Here is an 18,593-nt window from a genome sequence, read left to right on the forward strand (position 1 = left end):
GCGTTGAAGTGAAATACGAGAAGAATTCAAATGCACGCCAAAGACGACGTTCTTTTGACAAATATACCTTGATTCTTTACTTTCTGATGTGGAATCTGAGTTGGCAATCACATCAGCCTTATTTGTCCATGTGTACCATGAGATGATATGAATAATATTGGTGAGATTTTTATTTCTTTCATGAAAGGGTTTAAGGATTTCACTTTATTTCATGGTATATTTGTTGGGTGAGGTCAATAAAGTCCATTTTTTAGAGGCATTCAACTCTAGATATGTTGGTCGATAGCAACTGAGGAGGGTAGAGTTGTCCATGTTAGTATTATATTTCTTCTTTATTTATTTTTGTAATTAAATTTAGATAAATTATTTATTACTATGTACAAATTCAATAGAAACAAATGGACAATTTAGTCGAGGAGGCTCGACTTGTAGATGTAGAGCTCAACTATAATACACAATCGGTTGATGTGTGTTCGACTTAGCTATGAGAAAGGGATGGGTCTTGGCTAGGGGTTGGCACGAGTAGGGTCGGTGTCGGGTTTTCTAATACCCAAACCCGACCTTGAACTTGAATCTCAAAATCGAAAAAATCCAAACTGTCAAACTCGATTGTGACCTAATCACCGTCCTTGACCCATCCCCCATAAACCCAAGCCAATAACAATCCGTTCATACCCTATTTTATATCTTTGTCTCATCCCAATCCAAAATTTGATAAGTTTTTTTCCTTGCCTTGCCCCCAACCCATGGGGTGGAACCCAAAACCTGAACCTGAAAGTTTTGGGGTCAGGTCAATTCCCCATAAAATCCAACCCAATACCCACCCCTAGTTTTGGTACTTCCCCCTTCCTACAACGTAGTTTTAGTACCACTAATGTTGGAGTTTGAAGTAAAAACGAAAGTGAATTATTTTTTTTGTTAGTGTGATCAATAGAAATTGCAGTGTAAAGTATTTTCTTGTATTTGTGTACACAATGAAAAATTTAGTGGAAAGTGGAAAATAAATTTATTAATAAAATACTCTGATAGATTTAACTTTATTTAGATAGTTTTATTTAATTTTTAAAATAAAAAAATAAGGTAAATAATTTAAAATCTTTAAATATAATATTAAATTATTTAAATATAAAAAATAATATACCTAAACAAACGTGGTTGGTTTTATAATGTCTAGATTCTTAATCAATTTTTTACTTTTACAATATCTAAATTATCACTGTTAAATTAGTAATTTAATATACTATTAAAAGTCATGAATATAACAAATAAATAAAAAGGCTTTTTATTAATAAAATAAGATAGATTTTTGTTTAGTCTAAATTAATAAAATAATTACAAACTAAAATAAAATATTAATTTAGTTAATTATAAAAAATAGAATACTTAAACAAGAATATTTACTCTAGATATATGATCAAATTCTTACTTTTACGATATCTTAATTAGTACTCTTAAATTAGTAACTTAATATAATATAAAAAATATGAATATAATAAATATATAAATAAGATATTTTATTAATAAAATAATACGATTATTTCCATTAAAATCCAACTGGTCTCATGGAACAACTAGTGAAAGTGAATTCACTAGTCTCATCTAGTGAATTCATTTTCACTTGTGTTTTCACTTAAACAAGTGAAAGTGAATTACTTATGTAATTCGCTTTTATGCTCCATTTACTTTTGGAGCCACTTTTCCTATAAAAAGTGAATTCACTTTCACTTACACAATGCACTAGTGTAGGGTGGGCAACTGACCTGGAAAAGACGAATGATGAGTGAGGTAATCAAAGAGCTACGAGTGAGTTTCAAACATTTATAGCTGATATAATGAGTTTCTTGGCTTCTTGTGACTTCACATCCTCTTCCACATCTTCTTCTATGCTAGTAGATCATTTTCACAATATCTACAAGGTTCTAGTTCTTCATTATAAATAAAAAAATTAGTTCATTTTGTCCAATTTTTATATTTTATTAAATTAACTATTTTAAACATGTATATAGGAAAATTTTAATACTAAAATATGCCACTATTAGTGAAAATTTTCATTTAAAAATATTCGAAAAATATATATATTTATTTAAAAATTACTAAGAATTTTTTTACAAAAACTAAAACATTAAAATTATTTCTCGAAAAAATGTCTAGAAATAATTTTTTAAAATCAAACGCCAACAAAATTATTTCCAGAATATTAAAAATTAAAATATTTCTTTGAGAAAAATGCCAATTTTTTTTTTAAAAAGACATTATTTCTTGGTAAAAATTGTTAAGAAATATTTTAAAGAACATAATAATATATTTCTTTGAGAAAATCATCTAGATAATATTTTCCAAAAAATTAAAATAATGTTTTTATATTACTCCCATTTTTCATTTACGTTTTTTTCTTTTTTTTACGTTGACCTATTCAACCCGCTCTACTCTAGTAGAATAGCAATGAATCCATTTACTCCCAAAGAGGCTTAATAGTAGGTGGGGGGGGACTAGTGACAACTTCTCAAGTATGATTCTCCTCAAGAGCTTAAAGTTCTATTTCCGATGCCTTTTGCCAACACTCATCTGCCTTTGCCTGTTTGTAGCAAGAGGGAATCGAAATAGATGATAAAGTAGCTACAAGAGGGATAGTGAAGGAGAAAGCAAACCTATCAAGGGGCAAGAAGTGCAAGTAGATTGATGAAGAGTGATGGAAGCAGGCGCCAGGTCAGGATCATGAGGGGGCACAGATGAAGTGGGACTGGGCTCATAAAAGCTAGGCAGAATAGATAAAGATGCAGATGGTAGGGAAAGAAATATTGATTTTCAAATAAAATCACATTCCGAGAAACATGTATACGATGAAAATAAGGATCATAACAAATATAACTTTTTTGTGATATAGCATAACAAAAAAAAACACACTTAACGGATTGGGCTGTAAGTTTATGTCGTTCATGAGCATGTAGTTGCCCTAAGCCTTGAGGCACCAAACTTTCTAAAAAGAAACTGAATCCCCCTTTGCTGAAAATGCCAACTCAGAGTCCAAACTAAGAACTCCAACATTGAGTTTTTTTTTTTATTTTTTTTATTTTTATACTTATGCTAGCCGGTTCAGGTTGAACAACCACCGGCGGGCCGGTGCTTGATTAGATTTTCGTAACTTAGGAAAATCTAATTTTTCAACAGTGTCGAAACTCCTTCATCCCTGGCAACAGCGAAAAACAACAGTCTCCTTCTTCCCCGGAAAAAATGCCAAGCAACTCAGAAAATGTCTCCTTCTTCTCTGCCAATAGCGCTAAAACGTCGTGACCCATCGTCCTCTTCGCGATAAATGACTCGGAAGACAACATAGTCTCTTCCCTGGCAAAGTCTCCTTCTTCTCCGACAACGGTGCCAAACGACTCAAAAAACGTCTCCTTCTTCCCCGGAAACGACGCTAAACAACTCGGAATGTCGTCGTCTTCTTCTCCACGGCGGCGAAGAACTCTCAGCAGAAAAAGTCGTCCACGGCAGAACTCTCAGTGGAAAAAAAAACTCACTCTCATAGCAGAGGAAGGAAGACTCTGGAAGAACAACAGGCTGACTCTCATACCATGTAAAACAAGTTGTTGGAGAGAACAGTAAAGATCACCAACGATGGCTGATAGAACAGCCAAGAATGAGAGTCTTAAAAATAGGAGAACGTCCCCCCTCTTTTCTTTCTCTTTTCTATTTAAACATAATATTAGATTTAGGTTACACAAGACAGCCCATGGACTTAGTTATAAGGGAATTTCACTAAAATACCCATTTAAAATAAATTATTGTCAAAAACACCGACGTCATCAAATTATTTCTAAAACTACCCAACTTTGACCGGTCAAATACCTATGTGTGCAGTCAAAAGAGACACGTAAACTTTGACTGCTTATGTATCGACATGTCATCAGTGCAATAACATAAATCGACACGTCATCTGACATGTCATTATTTTACCTCGTCATCTGCCACATCATTAAATAAAAAATTGAATATTTTTTAAAAAAAATTCAAAAAATAAGATACATGTTTTATTACCTAATATCTACAATATTGGACATTTATCTTTGGGAAAAGTAATAAATTTTATGTCTCGAAGCCAAAAATAGAAAAAACCAAAATTATTAATAATTTTGATTACTTAAAAGTAATTTGGTTTGTAAATTAATTATTTGACAAATAAAATTTTAAAATTCTACTTTAAATCATGATAAATCTAATAAAAACCTATTGAAATGAAAATAATATGATTAATCATGTTATGATATTAATTAATATATTATTAAATTATTTTCAAGCAAGTATTTTTAAACTAAATCATCACTATTTATAAAGAGAGCTTTTTTACTTGCATACAGAGAAAAGAATATTTATAAAATGAAATTTATTGGATAAATAATAAAAGAGTAAATTAATAAATATTTACAAAATATTAATATTTTTATTTATGTTACTTTTTTATAACAGAATAAAATAGTAAAATAAATAATTAGTTATAATTACCACCCTTAACGAATCGAGCCTGTAGATTGAAAAGGGTTTAGCAAAGGATATGAAGGTTAAAAAATTGAACTGAACAACAAACCGGATTCTGTCGTTTTTATGGATCGAAAAACATCGATGCAATAAAATACTATTCATCCATTTGAACTGCCGTGACTGATCTCATCACATTTGCAAGTTAGGCTAGTTGGGTTAATTGAATCAGAAAACAGTGTATTCCGTTCAGAAACAGAACCCAATCCACTGTTATTCACAAAAAAAATTAATGCGAGCGGCAATAGGAGAGCGAGCGACGGCAACGGCTAGAGGAGAGGGGGCGAGAGGAGACGCGAGGAGAAAGATCGATGAAGAGAGATTTTTGAGAAAAAAACATACAAGTGAGGGCTTACGTGGAACAATATGTATATGATTTTTTTATTTTTTAAAATATTTAATTTTTTATTTAATGACATGGCAGATTATGTGGCAGATGACATGGTAAAATAATGATGTGGCAGACGACGTATTGACCTATGTTACTGAATTGATGATGTGGCGACACATAAGTAGTCAAAGCTTATGTGTCGCTTTTGACTGCACACATAGGTATTTGACCGGTCAAAGTTGGGTAGTTTTAGAAATATTTTGATGACGTGGTGTTTTTGAAAATAATTTATTTTAAATGGGTATTTTAGTGAAATTCCCTAATTATAATCTATAGAGAACCCTCGTTTATTTAAACATAAAATAAAGGTTTGCTCCGTTACGACGAGAGAAACTGTTCCGCTCTGTGTTTCGTAATGACAGAAAAAAATTGACTACTGACAGGAAGATTCTGTGATGGAACAATGCTAGAAAGAAGAACAAAGCTTCATCCCAGAAGCAAAGCGCATATAAATAGAACAAGCAGATACACGGATTCACATGAGCAGAAAGCCTGTGACTCACACTGGACACCTTATTTACTGCTTGGTTGTTTCGTCTAGTTAATGGTTTGCATGAGCTCTATGTGGACTCCTCCAATGCTGAGATTACCATCTCGCGGAACCAGGGTGATCACAACGTTCTCATCAGCTTCAGCTCCGATTTCTTCCAGTAATGAAGTGATACCGAACTTCTGGAGCGTCCTGATGTGACTGCCATCCCGGTTGGTGTGATTGTGGCGAACCCTGACGAAGCTCCCGGCAAAAGTGCCAAGTCCGGCGACATAAGAACCTTGACTCAGCCTGTTGACGTACACATCAAACCTGGCGGCTGCCGGATCATTAAGCTCAATGTCGTCGACGAATAGAACTTCAGCCTCGAGGCGCTTGTCGCTGGGAGATGGAGAGGTTCTCGGCCTCCCAACCACAGCTCTTATGGTACCAGAAAGGGGACGAGGTGTAGGCCCAAATTCGCTCACCGGGAACGACGACTGGGGTGGAGTCGCTGGGGGAGTGACTGGTTGGGGTGAGCTGAGGTACTCAACCGGCACATTCTGGTAAACATATCCGAGATCCTTCTGATTGAGGCATTGACGGGTCTGTTTGATTTTTTTTTTTTTCAAAAACAAAACGCAATTCATTAGTGTGATGTTATTAGAGATATTGCATGCATGAGAATATGAACCATATAATCAAACTGCAGTCCGGCCGTTCGTGTCTGTATCTTACCGTTACGCTGACCACCTTCTCATTCTCGTCGAAGAAGACGAACCTGGCATCAAGCCAGTCACTGTCGTTGAACTCCGTCTGGTTCCCTATGAGTGATCTGTAAGTGCTCCAGAGGCGATCGAGATTCACATGATGAGCATAAAACATGGTGTCACGAGCAGCAGAGAAGAAGTTGCCCATATCCAGATTCGGTGGCTCAACTTGCCCAATCCAGTTATGTACTGCATTGTGCAAGTTCTCCAACATGCCCGACATCATCCTCCCGTTGGGTGTATCCCCTGCTCTCAGAGCGCTTCCCATGAAGAGTTCAGGAATCGGGGCGCTATCCGTGAAAATCCTGCGCAAGTATGCGATGTTATCCTGAACAGCAGTAGCAGAGGGAGGAAGGTCTTCTTTGTCGAAGGCGTAAAGGAGGTCAATCGGAAGAGGGAAATGAGACCGGTTGCGGTTTGGATTGTAAAGACTGGAATTGGGATCGAGATACATGTCAGGGAACATCATTCCATCTCGAACATCGTAGCACCAGAAGGGGAGACCGAATGTGTCATCACTGATGATTTTTCCAAGGATCCTCTCGAAGAAGTAGAGGTAGTATCGGTGCCAAGGGAGGAAGATCCAGCTGAAGTGTACCTGTACAGGAGAATTACTGTTCTTCTGGTCATAAGCTGCATTACAGTACGCACAGTGGATCCTCGCTTGCTGCAAGAAGTTCCATGGGTGGTTGCTGGGGAGGTTCTTCATGTCTGTAATGGCCCTTTTAAACCTGTCCTTCTCCCACTGAGTAAGCAAATGGGCGGCCTTCCTGGTTCGGTTGGGCACATTGGTAGGAAATACGTATGGTTGGATATCGACAGGCTTGCTAAGGTCATAAGGAGGACAGCACTCGATGGGATTGTTGCCACCAAACTCATCAGGATAGTTAGCGACATGGCATGCCTGCAAGTCTGGGTAATCTAAAGGGACTCCCATGGCTGTCTGGTTTCCACCAAGGCTGGTGGCGCCGTAAAGCCCTCCCAAGCCGAGGAGGACATTACGACGGTCCACCTTCGTTGCCCTCACTTCGCCATTCTCACTGCTACTTCTAATACTAGTTGTCACCCTTGGGGCCCGTGGCCGGCCCTTGACAGGACAGCCACTGAAGGAGGCAGAAGAGGAGGAGGTAGTGCAGGAGTTGAGAGGGGCCAGTAACATCGCCATCGCCGTCTGTGTTTGGGTAGGTTTGGTTGTTTCCTTTTACGAGAGGAAGAACTTAAATAGATTACTGAACCAGATGATCAACATCCCAACTTGTGCCGTACTTTATTCAGATCTGAATCGAGGCATAAACGTCTCCATAATTGTCGTTGGCACCGCGCAGCCCCTCCGCGAGTGTTTTTTAAAGCGTATCCTCGAATAGTTGGCCCCTTTCACTGTTAGAACACGTGGGTTTTTTCCGACACCATCTTGATTAGATTCGCAGGCATTTGACTGTAAATTGTTTGGTGGGGTTGTTGAATTGAACAAGATAATGGACGCAGCTATCAGTCCTCAATTCCTAGATTTCTAGACATGCTTTTCAGAGAAAAACGATCACGAGGCGGCCAGGATGAGTAGTTTGCATCCACTGGAGATTATTTAATCTCTTCTCGATGATACTACTCATCACGGAGCCGCCGCCTGATAACAAGAATTACTTGTTTAACACAACTAGGCCCGTAAATATATTCCGGGTTGCAAATGGATTCCATCAGCTTTCTGAGCAGGAAAGGTAGGAACAATGCTGATAATATGAGTTGAAGAGAGCGTCACATAATTGACCGGAGACGATGATGCTCCATGACCTCCATTTGTATAATTTCCTCAAGTTTTGTTTGCAGGAAGGGAACCACTGTGTTTCCTATTCATGCATCATCCGAGGATTGGCAAAAAACTATCTGCTTAAAAAAAGGATAAGATTGTGAGGTATTTCAGCGTTCTTTCCTCAAGGAAGCTAATTGCTATTTTCTAAGACTTTCTGAACGTACGAAAAATAGCTTTCATATTAATGGAACTTGTTAAAGAGATTAGAGATTATCTTATCTTCCCTTCAGATTAAGAGATAAGTTCTCTGTTTCAAACTGTATTTATCCATTCGATGTGAACAGGTCATGTTCCTCAGATATGAACAGTTCTTGTTCATTTCACATGTATGATAGAAATGGACGAGGAAATCTGACTCTGAAAATGTAAAAATAAAAGTAAAACACTGTTTCTAGAACTTCAATCCCTTCAAGAAATTGATCTTCACCCTTCATGATTCTTTCGATGTTTTGGTGTGCTTACTGTTATGTAATTACGCCGTTAATTTCAGGATTGAAGGATGATCTAAAATGCTTACTGCATATTGAATATCTTGCAGTTGGAATTGGACAGAAGAGTTCAATTTTCCCAATTTGTAATGGAGATCGCCTCATTTAGGTCCTTGTAGCAGAAACTTTTCTATTTATTTTTCAATGGAGGAGGATTCACAAAGAAGGTCAATTACAAGTGAAAACTACTTTGAACCATGGTAAGATTCAAGACTAGTACTTATTGCAGCTAGCAGTAATAGGAAATCCTAATGAAGATTATTCGCAAGCATTGATTGAGCTCCTACATCACGCCAGAAGTCACCATTTCAATTGGGTTTTCGTCTTCCACGGTGTTGTTAGCAAGTGGGAGGAGCTGAACTCTTTCAGCGCAGATGTTGGGCGGCTTATCGATGCAGTCGGTGGCAAAAGAAGCAGTAGGATCCAGACAAAGGCGAACGTTTCTGAGAACGGAATTGGCGTTCGCGCCGCAATTAATGACGGCAGTGTTGGCTCCCAGTCCTTCGTTGATGGCGTTCATCACGTCTACCAGACTGTAGGTGTTGGATTCTGAGGGTAGAATTCCTGATCATACATTTAAAATTAGTGAGAAGAAGAAAATAGGAAAAATATGTTGCAGGAATTGCAAGAAATTAACGACTTGACTCACCTTTCCTGGCAAGTTTGTCTAGAACGTTGGCGTCCTTGGTCAGGTTTATGGCCCTCTGGAAATATTGAGGCTGGTGGATGCCGCTGCATTTTCCGTTGTCATTCCAGGCGTCACCCCATTCTTCAACGCCGGTGGCAGCCGGGCAATTGAAGCTCGGCCAGTACTTATACATATCCTGTACGAAATTTTGAAGCTGAATGGAAACACGGAAAGAAAGGTAATATACTTTAGCAAATAGAATTCCAGAGGTTAAAAATAAAACGAGGTAGAAACGAAATGGCAGAAAGGGTGAGAGAGATTACTGCTGCAGCATAGAAGGGGTTGGGATTGCATTGCGGGTAACTTCCAGAAGTGAAAGAACGGGCAAGGTAATGAATCACAAAATCGTTTTGACGGGGGTATGTGCTGTGGAAACAACATTCGCCTTTGCTGCAAAGTCCTCCTGGCCACTGCAAAACGAATCAACTAAAACTTTTCAATATTTTCAGTTCAAAGCCATCAACTGACCAGAAAGAGAGAGAGAGAGAGAGAGAGAGAGAGAGAGAGAGAGAGAGAGAGAGAGAGAGAGAGAGAGACCCTGAGGTAAAGGAAGTACTGGTCTTGAGCAAGGGAGGCAGAGCAAGAGAGGAGGGTGACAAGAGCAGCAATTACAAAGCGATAAGCCATTTGGAAAGAAGAGATACCAAAAGCTCCTCCCTCTCCCTATTTATACATTCGGAAAGTCTCATTCATCAGTTGCCTTCACGCGTTAATTCAGAGAACCTTTCCACATCTTCTCATAGTTTTCAACTTATGGTTAATAAAGGCATTGAGCAGTGACAGAAGCAACGTGGGAAATTCCCTTCATAGTTTCAAATGAACGATTCATTACACTTTTTGTAAACTGAAGAATTGTAAGAGTACAAGGGCTGGGTGAAGGTCTAAAAGAACTCAAAATGCACGCCAAAGACGACGTCCTTTTGACAAATACGTTGCAGCCGGCTAACTTTTGGTCCACCCTCTGTTTAGGTACCTTGATTCTTTACATTCTGATGCGGAATCTGAGTTGGCAATCACATCTATCTAACCTAGAACGGAGACTTGAACTCTTCTAACTCAGCGACCCTTGACAATTAAACCAGCGAACAAGGTAATCCGATAGGTCACTTAGATTGCAGACTTGCAACTGCTACATAGGTAAGTTAATGAATACCAACATCATGCAATAGATGGGCCATCTGGGCCATCTCCCCCGTTAGTGTTGGCAATGGAAGGGGGGCGGGCATGGGTGGCATCGAACCGAGCTAGTTCACGAATAGCTTGAGTTCGGTTTAATTTCAGCTCGGTTCGATTCAAATAAACCCGATCTCGAATAGAACCCTGGATGAGGCTTGATTCGGTTCACGATCTCGTGAACCGGCTCATTTACTTAACCAAGGGTCAAGAGTCGGGACTTGGGACCAAAGGAAGGCGAAACCTTTCCATCTCCACTCGGGATGAAGCCTCTCTATCTCCAGTCGGGACAAAAGGTGAAATCTCTCCATCTCCAAGATATGCGTGTTTTCTACTTCGAGCATATCATTTTCTCTAGATAGCATCCTGATATTGAGAAACGTTTCCTACTTCAACCGCCATGATCTTCAACTTCTTCAGTTCCTTCCTTGCTTTGCCGGATTTGGTTGTTGTTGACTTGGACATTACAAAGCGACATCTCCGACTCTCTAGTGGCAATGAGTGTTAAATATCATCTTTATTAAAAAAAAATCTATTTTTATATTAAAATTTATTTATTTATACGTATTTTCCATGACCCGTGTCACAATCTCCTTCCATGTAAGTCTATTATGGGAGGGGTTTCGGTGTTGTATGGTTGTTGTTGTTGTTGTTAGGAAGAGGTCTAAACCTCTTAGTATTATATGGTTGTTACTATTAGGAAGAGCCAAAGAGGTCCAAGCCTCTTGGTGTTGTATTCCCTTAGGAAGAGGTCTAAACCTCTTATTAATTCTTTTATCTTTTGCTTAATTAAATGGTATAAACTTATATTTTATAGCCATATGTTTTATTTCATTGTCGTTTATTTATCTAGAGGATGGTTTGGTTTGAAAGTTCCTCTAGTTTGAAATTCTAACATTCAGAGGTGCGATTTTTAGGTCCATGAGGAAGACAAAAATGACAACTAACTACTTCAACAAATGCTTATAAACATTATTAATAGGATTGTACAGGTGGGTGGGGTGTATCAATTGTCTCTATATAATTTACATAATACAAAGTGAAAGTAAGTCTGTTTCCATCAAGAATAATCCAATGCCCTGCCAAGAAGTCTTTTCTCTCATTATTTTCATATTTTTATGCAGGATTTATGTACAGAGATCATGCCCAAATTTATGTAGAGGTCATACCCAATTTTAAGTAAAATTTATGCATAATTTTATATACAGTTTATTTGACATATATTTTACACAAAATTTTCCATGTAGGTTGCAGCTCAAACTCAGTTAAAATTATTGGGTTCAACCTCAATTCCAATTTTAGGCTCAAGGCTGGGTTTGGCTCGAGCTCAAGTTCGAAGTATTTAAATCAAACCTAGTTCGAACATATGCAGGTTCAAGCTAGACTCGACTAGATGCCACCCCTAGGGCGGGCATGCACCCCTCTTCAAACTATGTCAACGCCGCCCACGATGCTACAACTATGGCCACATGGGCACTATTCACTTGTGGCACCCTCGCATGCCATGCAAATCATGTGATAATTCAATTCAAATATAAATTTATATTATTATAATTTAAATATAAATTTATTTATACTTTTATATAAATATTTATAATGATTGAGATAGTTTAAGTATAAAAGTATATTATTATTTAATCAATTATATGAGATAATTATTTATTAAAATTAAATTTAAAAATCAAAAGTATTAGATTATTGAATCTAAGTATAGAACAATCTAAATCGATGCCATTAAATATGTTGGTTGAATGATCTAAATTGTGAACCTTGAATGGTCTAAGCTAGGTTGGTTAGGGTTTTGAATTGTGAACCTGATTGGTTGAACTTACTAAACCAGAACCCAAAAAATAAAAAAATAAAAAATAAATCTTTTTTGGTCCAAGTTGAGTTTCTATTTAGGTCAGGGGCATGTATTGGTCAATATCAGGCTGTTCAGGTGCACCATGAGATGATATGCATAATATTATTGAGATTTTTATTTTTTTTCTTAAAGGGTTTAAGGATTTAACTTTATTTCATAGTATATTTGTAGGGTGAGGTCAATAAAGTCGATTTTTTCAAGGGCATATGCTCTAGATATCCTAGTTGATAGCAACTGAGGATAGCAGAGTTGTTCATGTTAGTATTATATTTATTTATTTATTTTTGTAATTAAATTTAGACAAATTATTTATTACTATGTATAACTTCAATAGTCCAGGAGGCCCAGGTTGTAGATGTAGAGCTCAACTATAATACACAATCAGTTGAAGGGTGTTCAACTTAGCTATGAGAAGGGGATGGGTCTTGATTAAGAGTTAGCATGAGTAGGGTTAGGGTCAGGTTTCTTGAAAACCCCAACTATCAAACTCGAACCCGACCTAATCACCGTCCCCGCCCCGTCCTCATAAATCCAATTTAAATCCGACCCAATACCCACTCCTAGTTTTGGTACATACCGCTTGGAATTTTAGTATCACTCGTGTAGCCCGGGCAGCTGACCTAGAAATGATGAACTTGCATGAATAAGGTAATGAGAGTAGGTTTCAAGCATTGAGAGCTGATATAATGAGTTTCTTGACTTCTTGTGCCTACACATCTTCTTCTATGCTAGTAGATCATTTTCATTATAACTAAGTAATTCTACTTTTTCCTGTTTGTATTTTTATTAATTTTATATTTAAATATTTAAATATTATTTTTTATTAACTATTTTTAAACATGTATATAGGAAAATTTTAATACTAAAATATGTCACTAGTAGTAAAAAATTTCATTTAAAAAATAATATATAAAAAATTACTAATATTTTTTTACAAAAACTACAAAAATTAAAATTATTTCTTTGAAAAAATTCCTAGAAATATTTTGTAAAATTAAAATGTATTTCCATCCAAAAATATTTGTTGGAGAAAAATACCAAAAATATTTTTAAAAAAATAAAATAAGAAATTATTTTTTGGTAAATATTTTTAATAAATATTTTAAAAAACAATAACATATTTCTTCGAGGAAATCATATAGAAAATATTTTTCCAAAAAATAGTGTACAATATTTAATCCATTAATCCATTGATGTGAAATAGTTTATTAATTATCTAATTTAAAAAAATGATATGTTAGAAGGAAATAAACATATTTAAATTGAAATCAATTAAAATATATTTCATTTATTTAAAATAGTTAAATTACCTAAATATATGTATTTAAATTTTAAAAATTATTATTAAAAACCTAATATAATTGAATTTCTTTTTTACTATTTTGCTTTCCTCTTTGGAATTCCATTTCAGTTCGTCGATAACCGTATTTTTAGAATTCTAATTATAGGAAAATTTGGGTTTTCTAGAATAATTAGAATTCTTATTATTGGAAAAGTTGGGTTATTCCTAGAATAATTAGAATTCTAGTGAGAGGGTTTTTCTCCATGCTCAAGCAAGTATTGGACAACCTCCTTTTATTAAACCCACAATTAACGAATAATGATTACTTAATCACTTAGGAAACCACGGTTTGAAATCTTGATGAGGAGCCACGCTTTTACTTTGACGCCGACTCCCACGTCACAGCCTCGGTCGTTGACTTTCAATTGTAGTACTTCCAGACCTGCATGTACAGTGGAGATTCGTTAGACGGCGACGCCCTAAGCCGTTGGATCATTGAGAACTTTGACTGTCTAAGTAGAAGTTTAGTGCCCCCTGCTTTCTAATTCTAGAAGCCAGTAAGCTGAGCTTTGGTCCGAGCCGCAATGCGAACCGGTCAATAACGGAGGCTCGGCCCGCTCTTTTTTCGCAGCCTTCAAAGAAACTGAGTACTGGTCCGAGCCTCAACGCGAACCGGTCAACAACGGAGGCTCGGCCTGCTCTGTTTTGGCAACTCTTTAAGAAACCGCGCTTTCAGCGTTTCGGCTTCCTTCTTCGATTCTTCCATCATTCCTCCTTTTATCTTGAATCCTCTCCCACCCAAGTACAGTTTCCGACCACATTTCCGATGAGACGTCGGAGAACTAGGTACAAACTAGAGTAAGAACAGAGGCGTAGTCATGTCCGTGGAAGAGCCGCATCTTGCTCGGGTATCGTGTCGGATTATTTTTACTTTCTTCCTAATCTTGGTCGCAGGTACTTGTTCTTTTCCCTCTCTGCTCTTTTTTTTTTTTTTTTTTCGGTTCTCGTTTTCAAATATGAAGCATGATTTTTCTGTTTTTTAGATTGAATTCGGCCTCTGTCGGTTTAATTCCTTTCAATTTTTTTTCGCGGGACATGAATCTGGTTAATCATAAACTTCGCAACTCGATTGTGGTTTCTTCTTTGCTTCCAAGGAATTTGCAGAGTGGTGCTTGAATGCTTTCTGTTGCTTGTACTAGGAAAATTTGAAATTCGACGTTATCTCTTGTTATGTGCTCTCTCTGTCGTGCAGCTTTAAAGTTTAATTTATAGGAAACTAACTATGGAGTATCATAGCTTGAAAATTTTCATACTTATTACCTAATGATTCAAGTCTGAAAGTATCTCGGCCTCCACTGATTCAGATCAACAATTTTTTCGATTTGAAGAAGCAGAGAGTTGCTTCAGTCGATTTCAAATCCTTCTCTCCACTTGTTTCTTCTATAATCTCCCAAAATTAGTTAAAGCTTCAATCGTCTTCACCTAGGCTGATGATTTTATTTCTGTCGAATTTAAGTTTTCTCTTCTTTTTTGTTTTGAGCATCAATAGTTGTTCTTCCACTGATGCGTGAGGTCAATTTCCCTTCCTTAGGTCGAGCTATTGCTGGAAACTCCATCCAGACTGACGAAGAGGTTCTGATCCAGCTTAAATCGTTCCTTGAGCAGCACAACAGAATTAACCAGGGGAAGTACGCAGATTGGGGTCAGTCCGGGCTCCCTCTATGCGATTGGCCTGGACTTTCTTGCAGCAACGGCCGAGTTGCTTCTGTCAATCTGTCAGATTCGAACATCGCCGGCCCATTCTTCCGCAACTTCTCCGGTCTCACCTTACTCACAGCTCTCGACCTATCCAAGAATGCAATCAAAGGAGAGCTCCCGCCAGACCTCAACCAATGCAAGAACCTCCGCTACCTCAATCTCTCTCACAATATCCTTGAGGGCGAGCTCAACCTCACCGGATTAAATCAGTTGGAGAATCTCGATCTCACCCTCAATCGTTTCAGCGGTGGAATTCAGACAAATTTTCCCGCTATATGCAGCAAATTAATCAGCCTCAATCTTTCCACAAATAATTTCACCGGGGAAATTGCAAATTCTTTCTACAGTTGCGGCAGTCTTCAGTATGTCGATCTGAGTTCAAATAAATTCGTTGGGCCGATCTGGGCTGGTTTTGCGAGGCTGCGAGAGTTTTCCGTGTCGGAAAACAATCTTACGGGTGAAATCTCGCGGGAAATATTTGCCTCTGCCTGCAATTTGGAAATGCTTGATCTCTCAGAAAATCTGTTTGCCGGACAGTTTCCGCAGGAAATTTCGAACTGCAAGGCCTTGGATTCATTGAATTTATACGGAAATGGATTCGTTGGACTAATCCCTTCAGAAATCGGTGCTCTTAAGAACTTGCGAGCTCTCTACTTGGGCAGCAACAATTTCTCGAGGGAGATTCCCGAGACGCTTCTCAACTGCTCCGAGCTAATCTTTCTAGACGTGAGCTACAACAATTTTCAAGGTGAAATCCAACCTATTTTTGGCAAATTCGTCCAGTTGAAATTCCTTTTGTTGCACGCAAATTGGTATAGCGGTGGGCTAAATTCGTCAAGAATTCTCCAATTGCCTCAACTCGTGCGGTTGGATCTCAGCTACAATAATTTCTCCAGAAAGCTTCCCATCGAGATATCCAACATGAAGAATCTCGTATTCTTGATGCTGGCATATAATCAGTTTTACGGGGAAATCCCGCACGAATATGGCAACCTTTCTCTTCTCCAAGCCCTCGATCTCTCTTCCAACCGTTTAACTGGACGGATCCCTCCGACAATCGGAAAGCTAAAGTCCCTTCTCTGGCTTATGCTGGCAAACAACACTCTTAATGGAGAAATTCCTCGCGAGATCGGAAACTGCAGCAGCCTCTTATGGTTGAACCTGGCCAACAACCAGCTATCTGGGGACATTCCCTCTGAGATTTCTGCTGTTGGCAGCAATCCTGAGCCGACGTTTGAATCGAATAGGCGGTTAGGCAAGATTATGGCCGCCTCAGGTGAGTGTCTGTCCATGAAGAGATGGATTCCGGAGACATATCCGCCTTTCAGTTTCAGTTATAAGCTGCTCAACAGGAACAGTTGTCGGAGTATTTGGGATCGGCTACTGAAAGGCTACGGAATTTTCTCAATTTGTCAGAATTCATCCGACGTTAGGCAGTTTGTCATCTCAGGCTACATTCAGCTGACAGGCAACGAACTTACCGGTGGGATTCCGCCAGAAATAGGCAATATGCGGAACCTCAGCCTCCTACACCTTGGAAAAAATGCTCTATCCGGCAGTCTCTCGCCGGAACTGAAGAACTTGCCGCTCGTGTCTCTTAATGTTTCCTGGAATAGATTCTCTGGCGAGATCCCAGAGGAACTAGGTGATTTAAGATGTCTTCAGAATCTCGATCTCTCGCACAACAACTTCTCTGGAGAGTTCCCGATAAGCTTGAATCAGCTAAATGAATTGAGCAAGTTTAATGTTTCTGAAAATCCGCTAGTCACTGGAAGGATTCCATCGTCAGGACAGTTGGCAACCTTCGAGTATGACTCGTTCCTAGGAGACCCGCTCATCGTACTCGTCAATCAGGAATCTCCCTCCGGCAGACACTCACCGTCTACTGTGGAAAGTAACGGCAAAAGACCGAGACGATTCGTCGTTTTTATGATTTGTCTAGCGCTGTCAATTGCTTTTGTTCTCTGCGGAGCAGTGTCGTTCATCGTCTGCACCGTCTCCAAAAACCACGACAAATCGATCGGGTTTCTCTTAGACACTAAGCGCCGACACGACCTGGAATCGAGCTCCTGCTCCTCGTCGACGTGTACACAGGATGCCGTCAAGATTTTCAAGCTGGGGAAGGCTGCTTTCTCCTACGAAGACATAGTGACCGCCACTGGAGACTTTTCCGATGACGCAGTCGTTGGAGTAGGAGGCTCCGGGCAAGTATACAAGGGCATATTGCCGGACGGACGAGCAGTGGCGGTGAAAAAAATTCAACGCGAAGGGCCAGAAGGGGAAAGAGAGTTCCGGGCGGAAATGGAGGTGTTGAGCGGTAACGGCATCGGGTGGCCACAACCCAACCTTGTTACGCTCTTCGGGTGGTGTCTCTACGGATCGGAGAAATTGCTGATCTACGAGTACATGGAGGGCGGCAGCCTGGAGGACCTGGTGCCGGACCGGCAGCGACTCGGATGGCGTAGGCGGGTTGAGGTGGCTATCGGGGTGGCTCGTGCTCTGGTTTTTCTCCATCACGAGTGCTCGCCGCCGGTGGTCCACCGGGACGTGAAGGCGAGCAACGTACTGCTGGACGGGGAAGGCCGGGCGAGGGTGACGGACTTCGGACTGGCGCGGGTAGTGAGACCTGGTGAAAGCCACGTCAGCACGATGATAGCAGGGACAGTAGGATACGTAGCGCCGGAGTACGGGCATACATGGAGAGCGACGACGAAAGGCGACGTGTACAGCTTCGGGGTGCTAGCGATGGAGCTAGGGACGGGGCGGAGGGCAGTGGACGGGACGGACGAGTGCCTGGTGGACTGGGTCCGGAGAGTGGCAAGCGGAGCCCACCAGGGGCTACGAGGGGCGGTGGTGCCGGTAATGATGTCGAGGATGGGAGTGAAAGAGGGGGAGGAGGAGGCGGGAGAAGGACTGGGAGCGATGTGCGAGCTGGTGAGGATAGGGATTCGGTGCACGGCGGAGTCTCCGCAGGCTCGCCCGGATATGAAGGAGGTGCTGGGAATGCTTCTCCGGAGATGCGGCAGCAAGTACGAAGCGTGAGCACTTTTACTTTTCTTCCTCCTCTTCGTTTCATTTGGGATGAAATTGAAGAACAGAAATTAGAATGCATGAAGATAGAAAACAGGAGAAGTGGTTTTATTAGTTTGTATGATTACTGTACATAGGAAAGTAGAGATTTTGTTATTCACATTGCTTGGGTAATGCAAAGAAGAAGATTCACGCTTGCATTTGTACACAAACAATTAATTCCACTAACAAACAGACGATTACATGCTCTTCAATGGGCACAATTTTTTTTTCCTTCTTGTAAACTCTTAAATCTTCAAGTACATTCATAGCTGAAACCACATGAATAGTTGAGCGA

General features: G+C 39.3%; 3 protein-coding genes across 3 annotated transcripts; 1 reads left to right on the plus strand and 2 right to left on the minus strand.

The window, feature by feature from the left end:
- Positions 1 to 5,464: 5,464 nt before the first annotated feature.
- LOC137951246 (polyphenol oxidase, chloroplastic-like) lies at positions 5,465 to 7,331 on the minus strand. Its single transcript, XM_068797831.1, has 2 exons — positions 6,135 to 7,331; positions 5,465 to 6,004 (listed from the first exon to the last, which is right to left on the minus strand). Exons 1-2 carry the CDS (start codon positions 7,329 to 7,331, stop codon positions 5,465 to 5,467), a joined length of 1,737 nt encoding a protein of 578 aa, XP_068653932.1.
- A 1,285-nt stretch (positions 7,332 to 8,616) lies between these two features.
- LOC137951247 (intracellular ribonuclease LX-like) lies at positions 8,617 to 9,776 on the minus strand. The gene is made up of 4 exons (XM_068797832.1): positions 9,687 to 9,776; positions 9,413 to 9,559; positions 9,111 to 9,303; positions 8,617 to 9,025 (listed from the first exon to the last, which is right to left on the minus strand). Exons 1-4 carry the CDS (start codon positions 9,774 to 9,776, stop codon positions 8,745 to 8,747), a joined length of 711 nt encoding a protein of 236 aa, XP_068653933.1. The 3' UTR covers positions 8,617 to 8,744.
- Positions 9,777 to 14,307: 4,531 nt separating this feature from the next.
- Positions 14,308 to 18,582, plus strand: LOC137951099 (probable LRR receptor-like serine/threonine-protein kinase At1g74360). Its single transcript, XM_068797688.1, has 2 exons — positions 14,308 to 14,422; positions 15,060 to 18,582. Exons 1-2 carry the CDS (start codon positions 14,347 to 14,349, stop codon positions 18,266 to 18,268), a joined length of 3,285 nt encoding a protein of 1,094 aa, XP_068653789.1. The 5' UTR covers positions 14,308 to 14,346; the 3' UTR covers positions 18,269 to 18,582.
- The last annotated feature ends 11 nt before the right edge of the window (positions 18,583 to 18,593 follow it).

The sequence above is a fragment of the Aristolochia californica genome, unplaced genomic scaffold, assembly GCF_029961685.1.
Source record: "Aristolochia californica isolate CCGP_79_NKW_82.1479 unplaced genomic scaffold, dmAriCali1.0.hap1 SCAF_15, whole genome shotgun sequence".
Lineage (NCBI taxonomy): Eukaryota > Viridiplantae > Streptophyta > Magnoliopsida > Piperales > Aristolochiaceae > Aristolochia > Aristolochia californica.

Bases quoted from the DNA above. Each gene is read 5' to 3' on its own strand.
- LOC137951246 (XM_068797831.1), bottom strand. From the start codon at position 7,331: ATGGCGATGTTACTGGCCCCTCTCAACTCCTGCACTACCTCCTCCTCT. The intron at 6,005-6,134 runs GTAAGATACAGA...AAAATCAAACAG, and splicing joins AGAAGGTGGTCAGCGTAACG to ACCCGTCAATGCCTCAATCA.
- LOC137951247 (XM_068797832.1), bottom strand. From the start codon at position 9,776: ATGGCTTATCGCTTTGTAATTGCTGCTCTTGTCACCCTCCTCTCTTGC. The intron at 9,560-9,686 runs GTCTCTCTCTCT...TTCGTTTTGCAG, and splicing joins AGTACTTCCTTTACCTCAGG to TGGCCAGGAGGACTTTGCAG. The intron at 9,026-9,110 runs GTGAGTCAAGTC...ATGTATGATCAG, and splicing joins AGACAAACTTGCCAGGAAAG to GAATTCTACCCTCAGAATCC.
- LOC137951099 (XM_068797688.1), top strand. From the start codon at position 14,347: ATGTCCGTGGAAGAGCCGCATCTTGCTCGGGTATCGTGTCGGATTATT. The intron at 14,423-15,059 runs GTACTTGTTCTT...TCCCTTCCTTAG, and splicing joins CTTCCTAATCTTGGTCGCAG to GTCGAGCTATTGCTGGAAAC.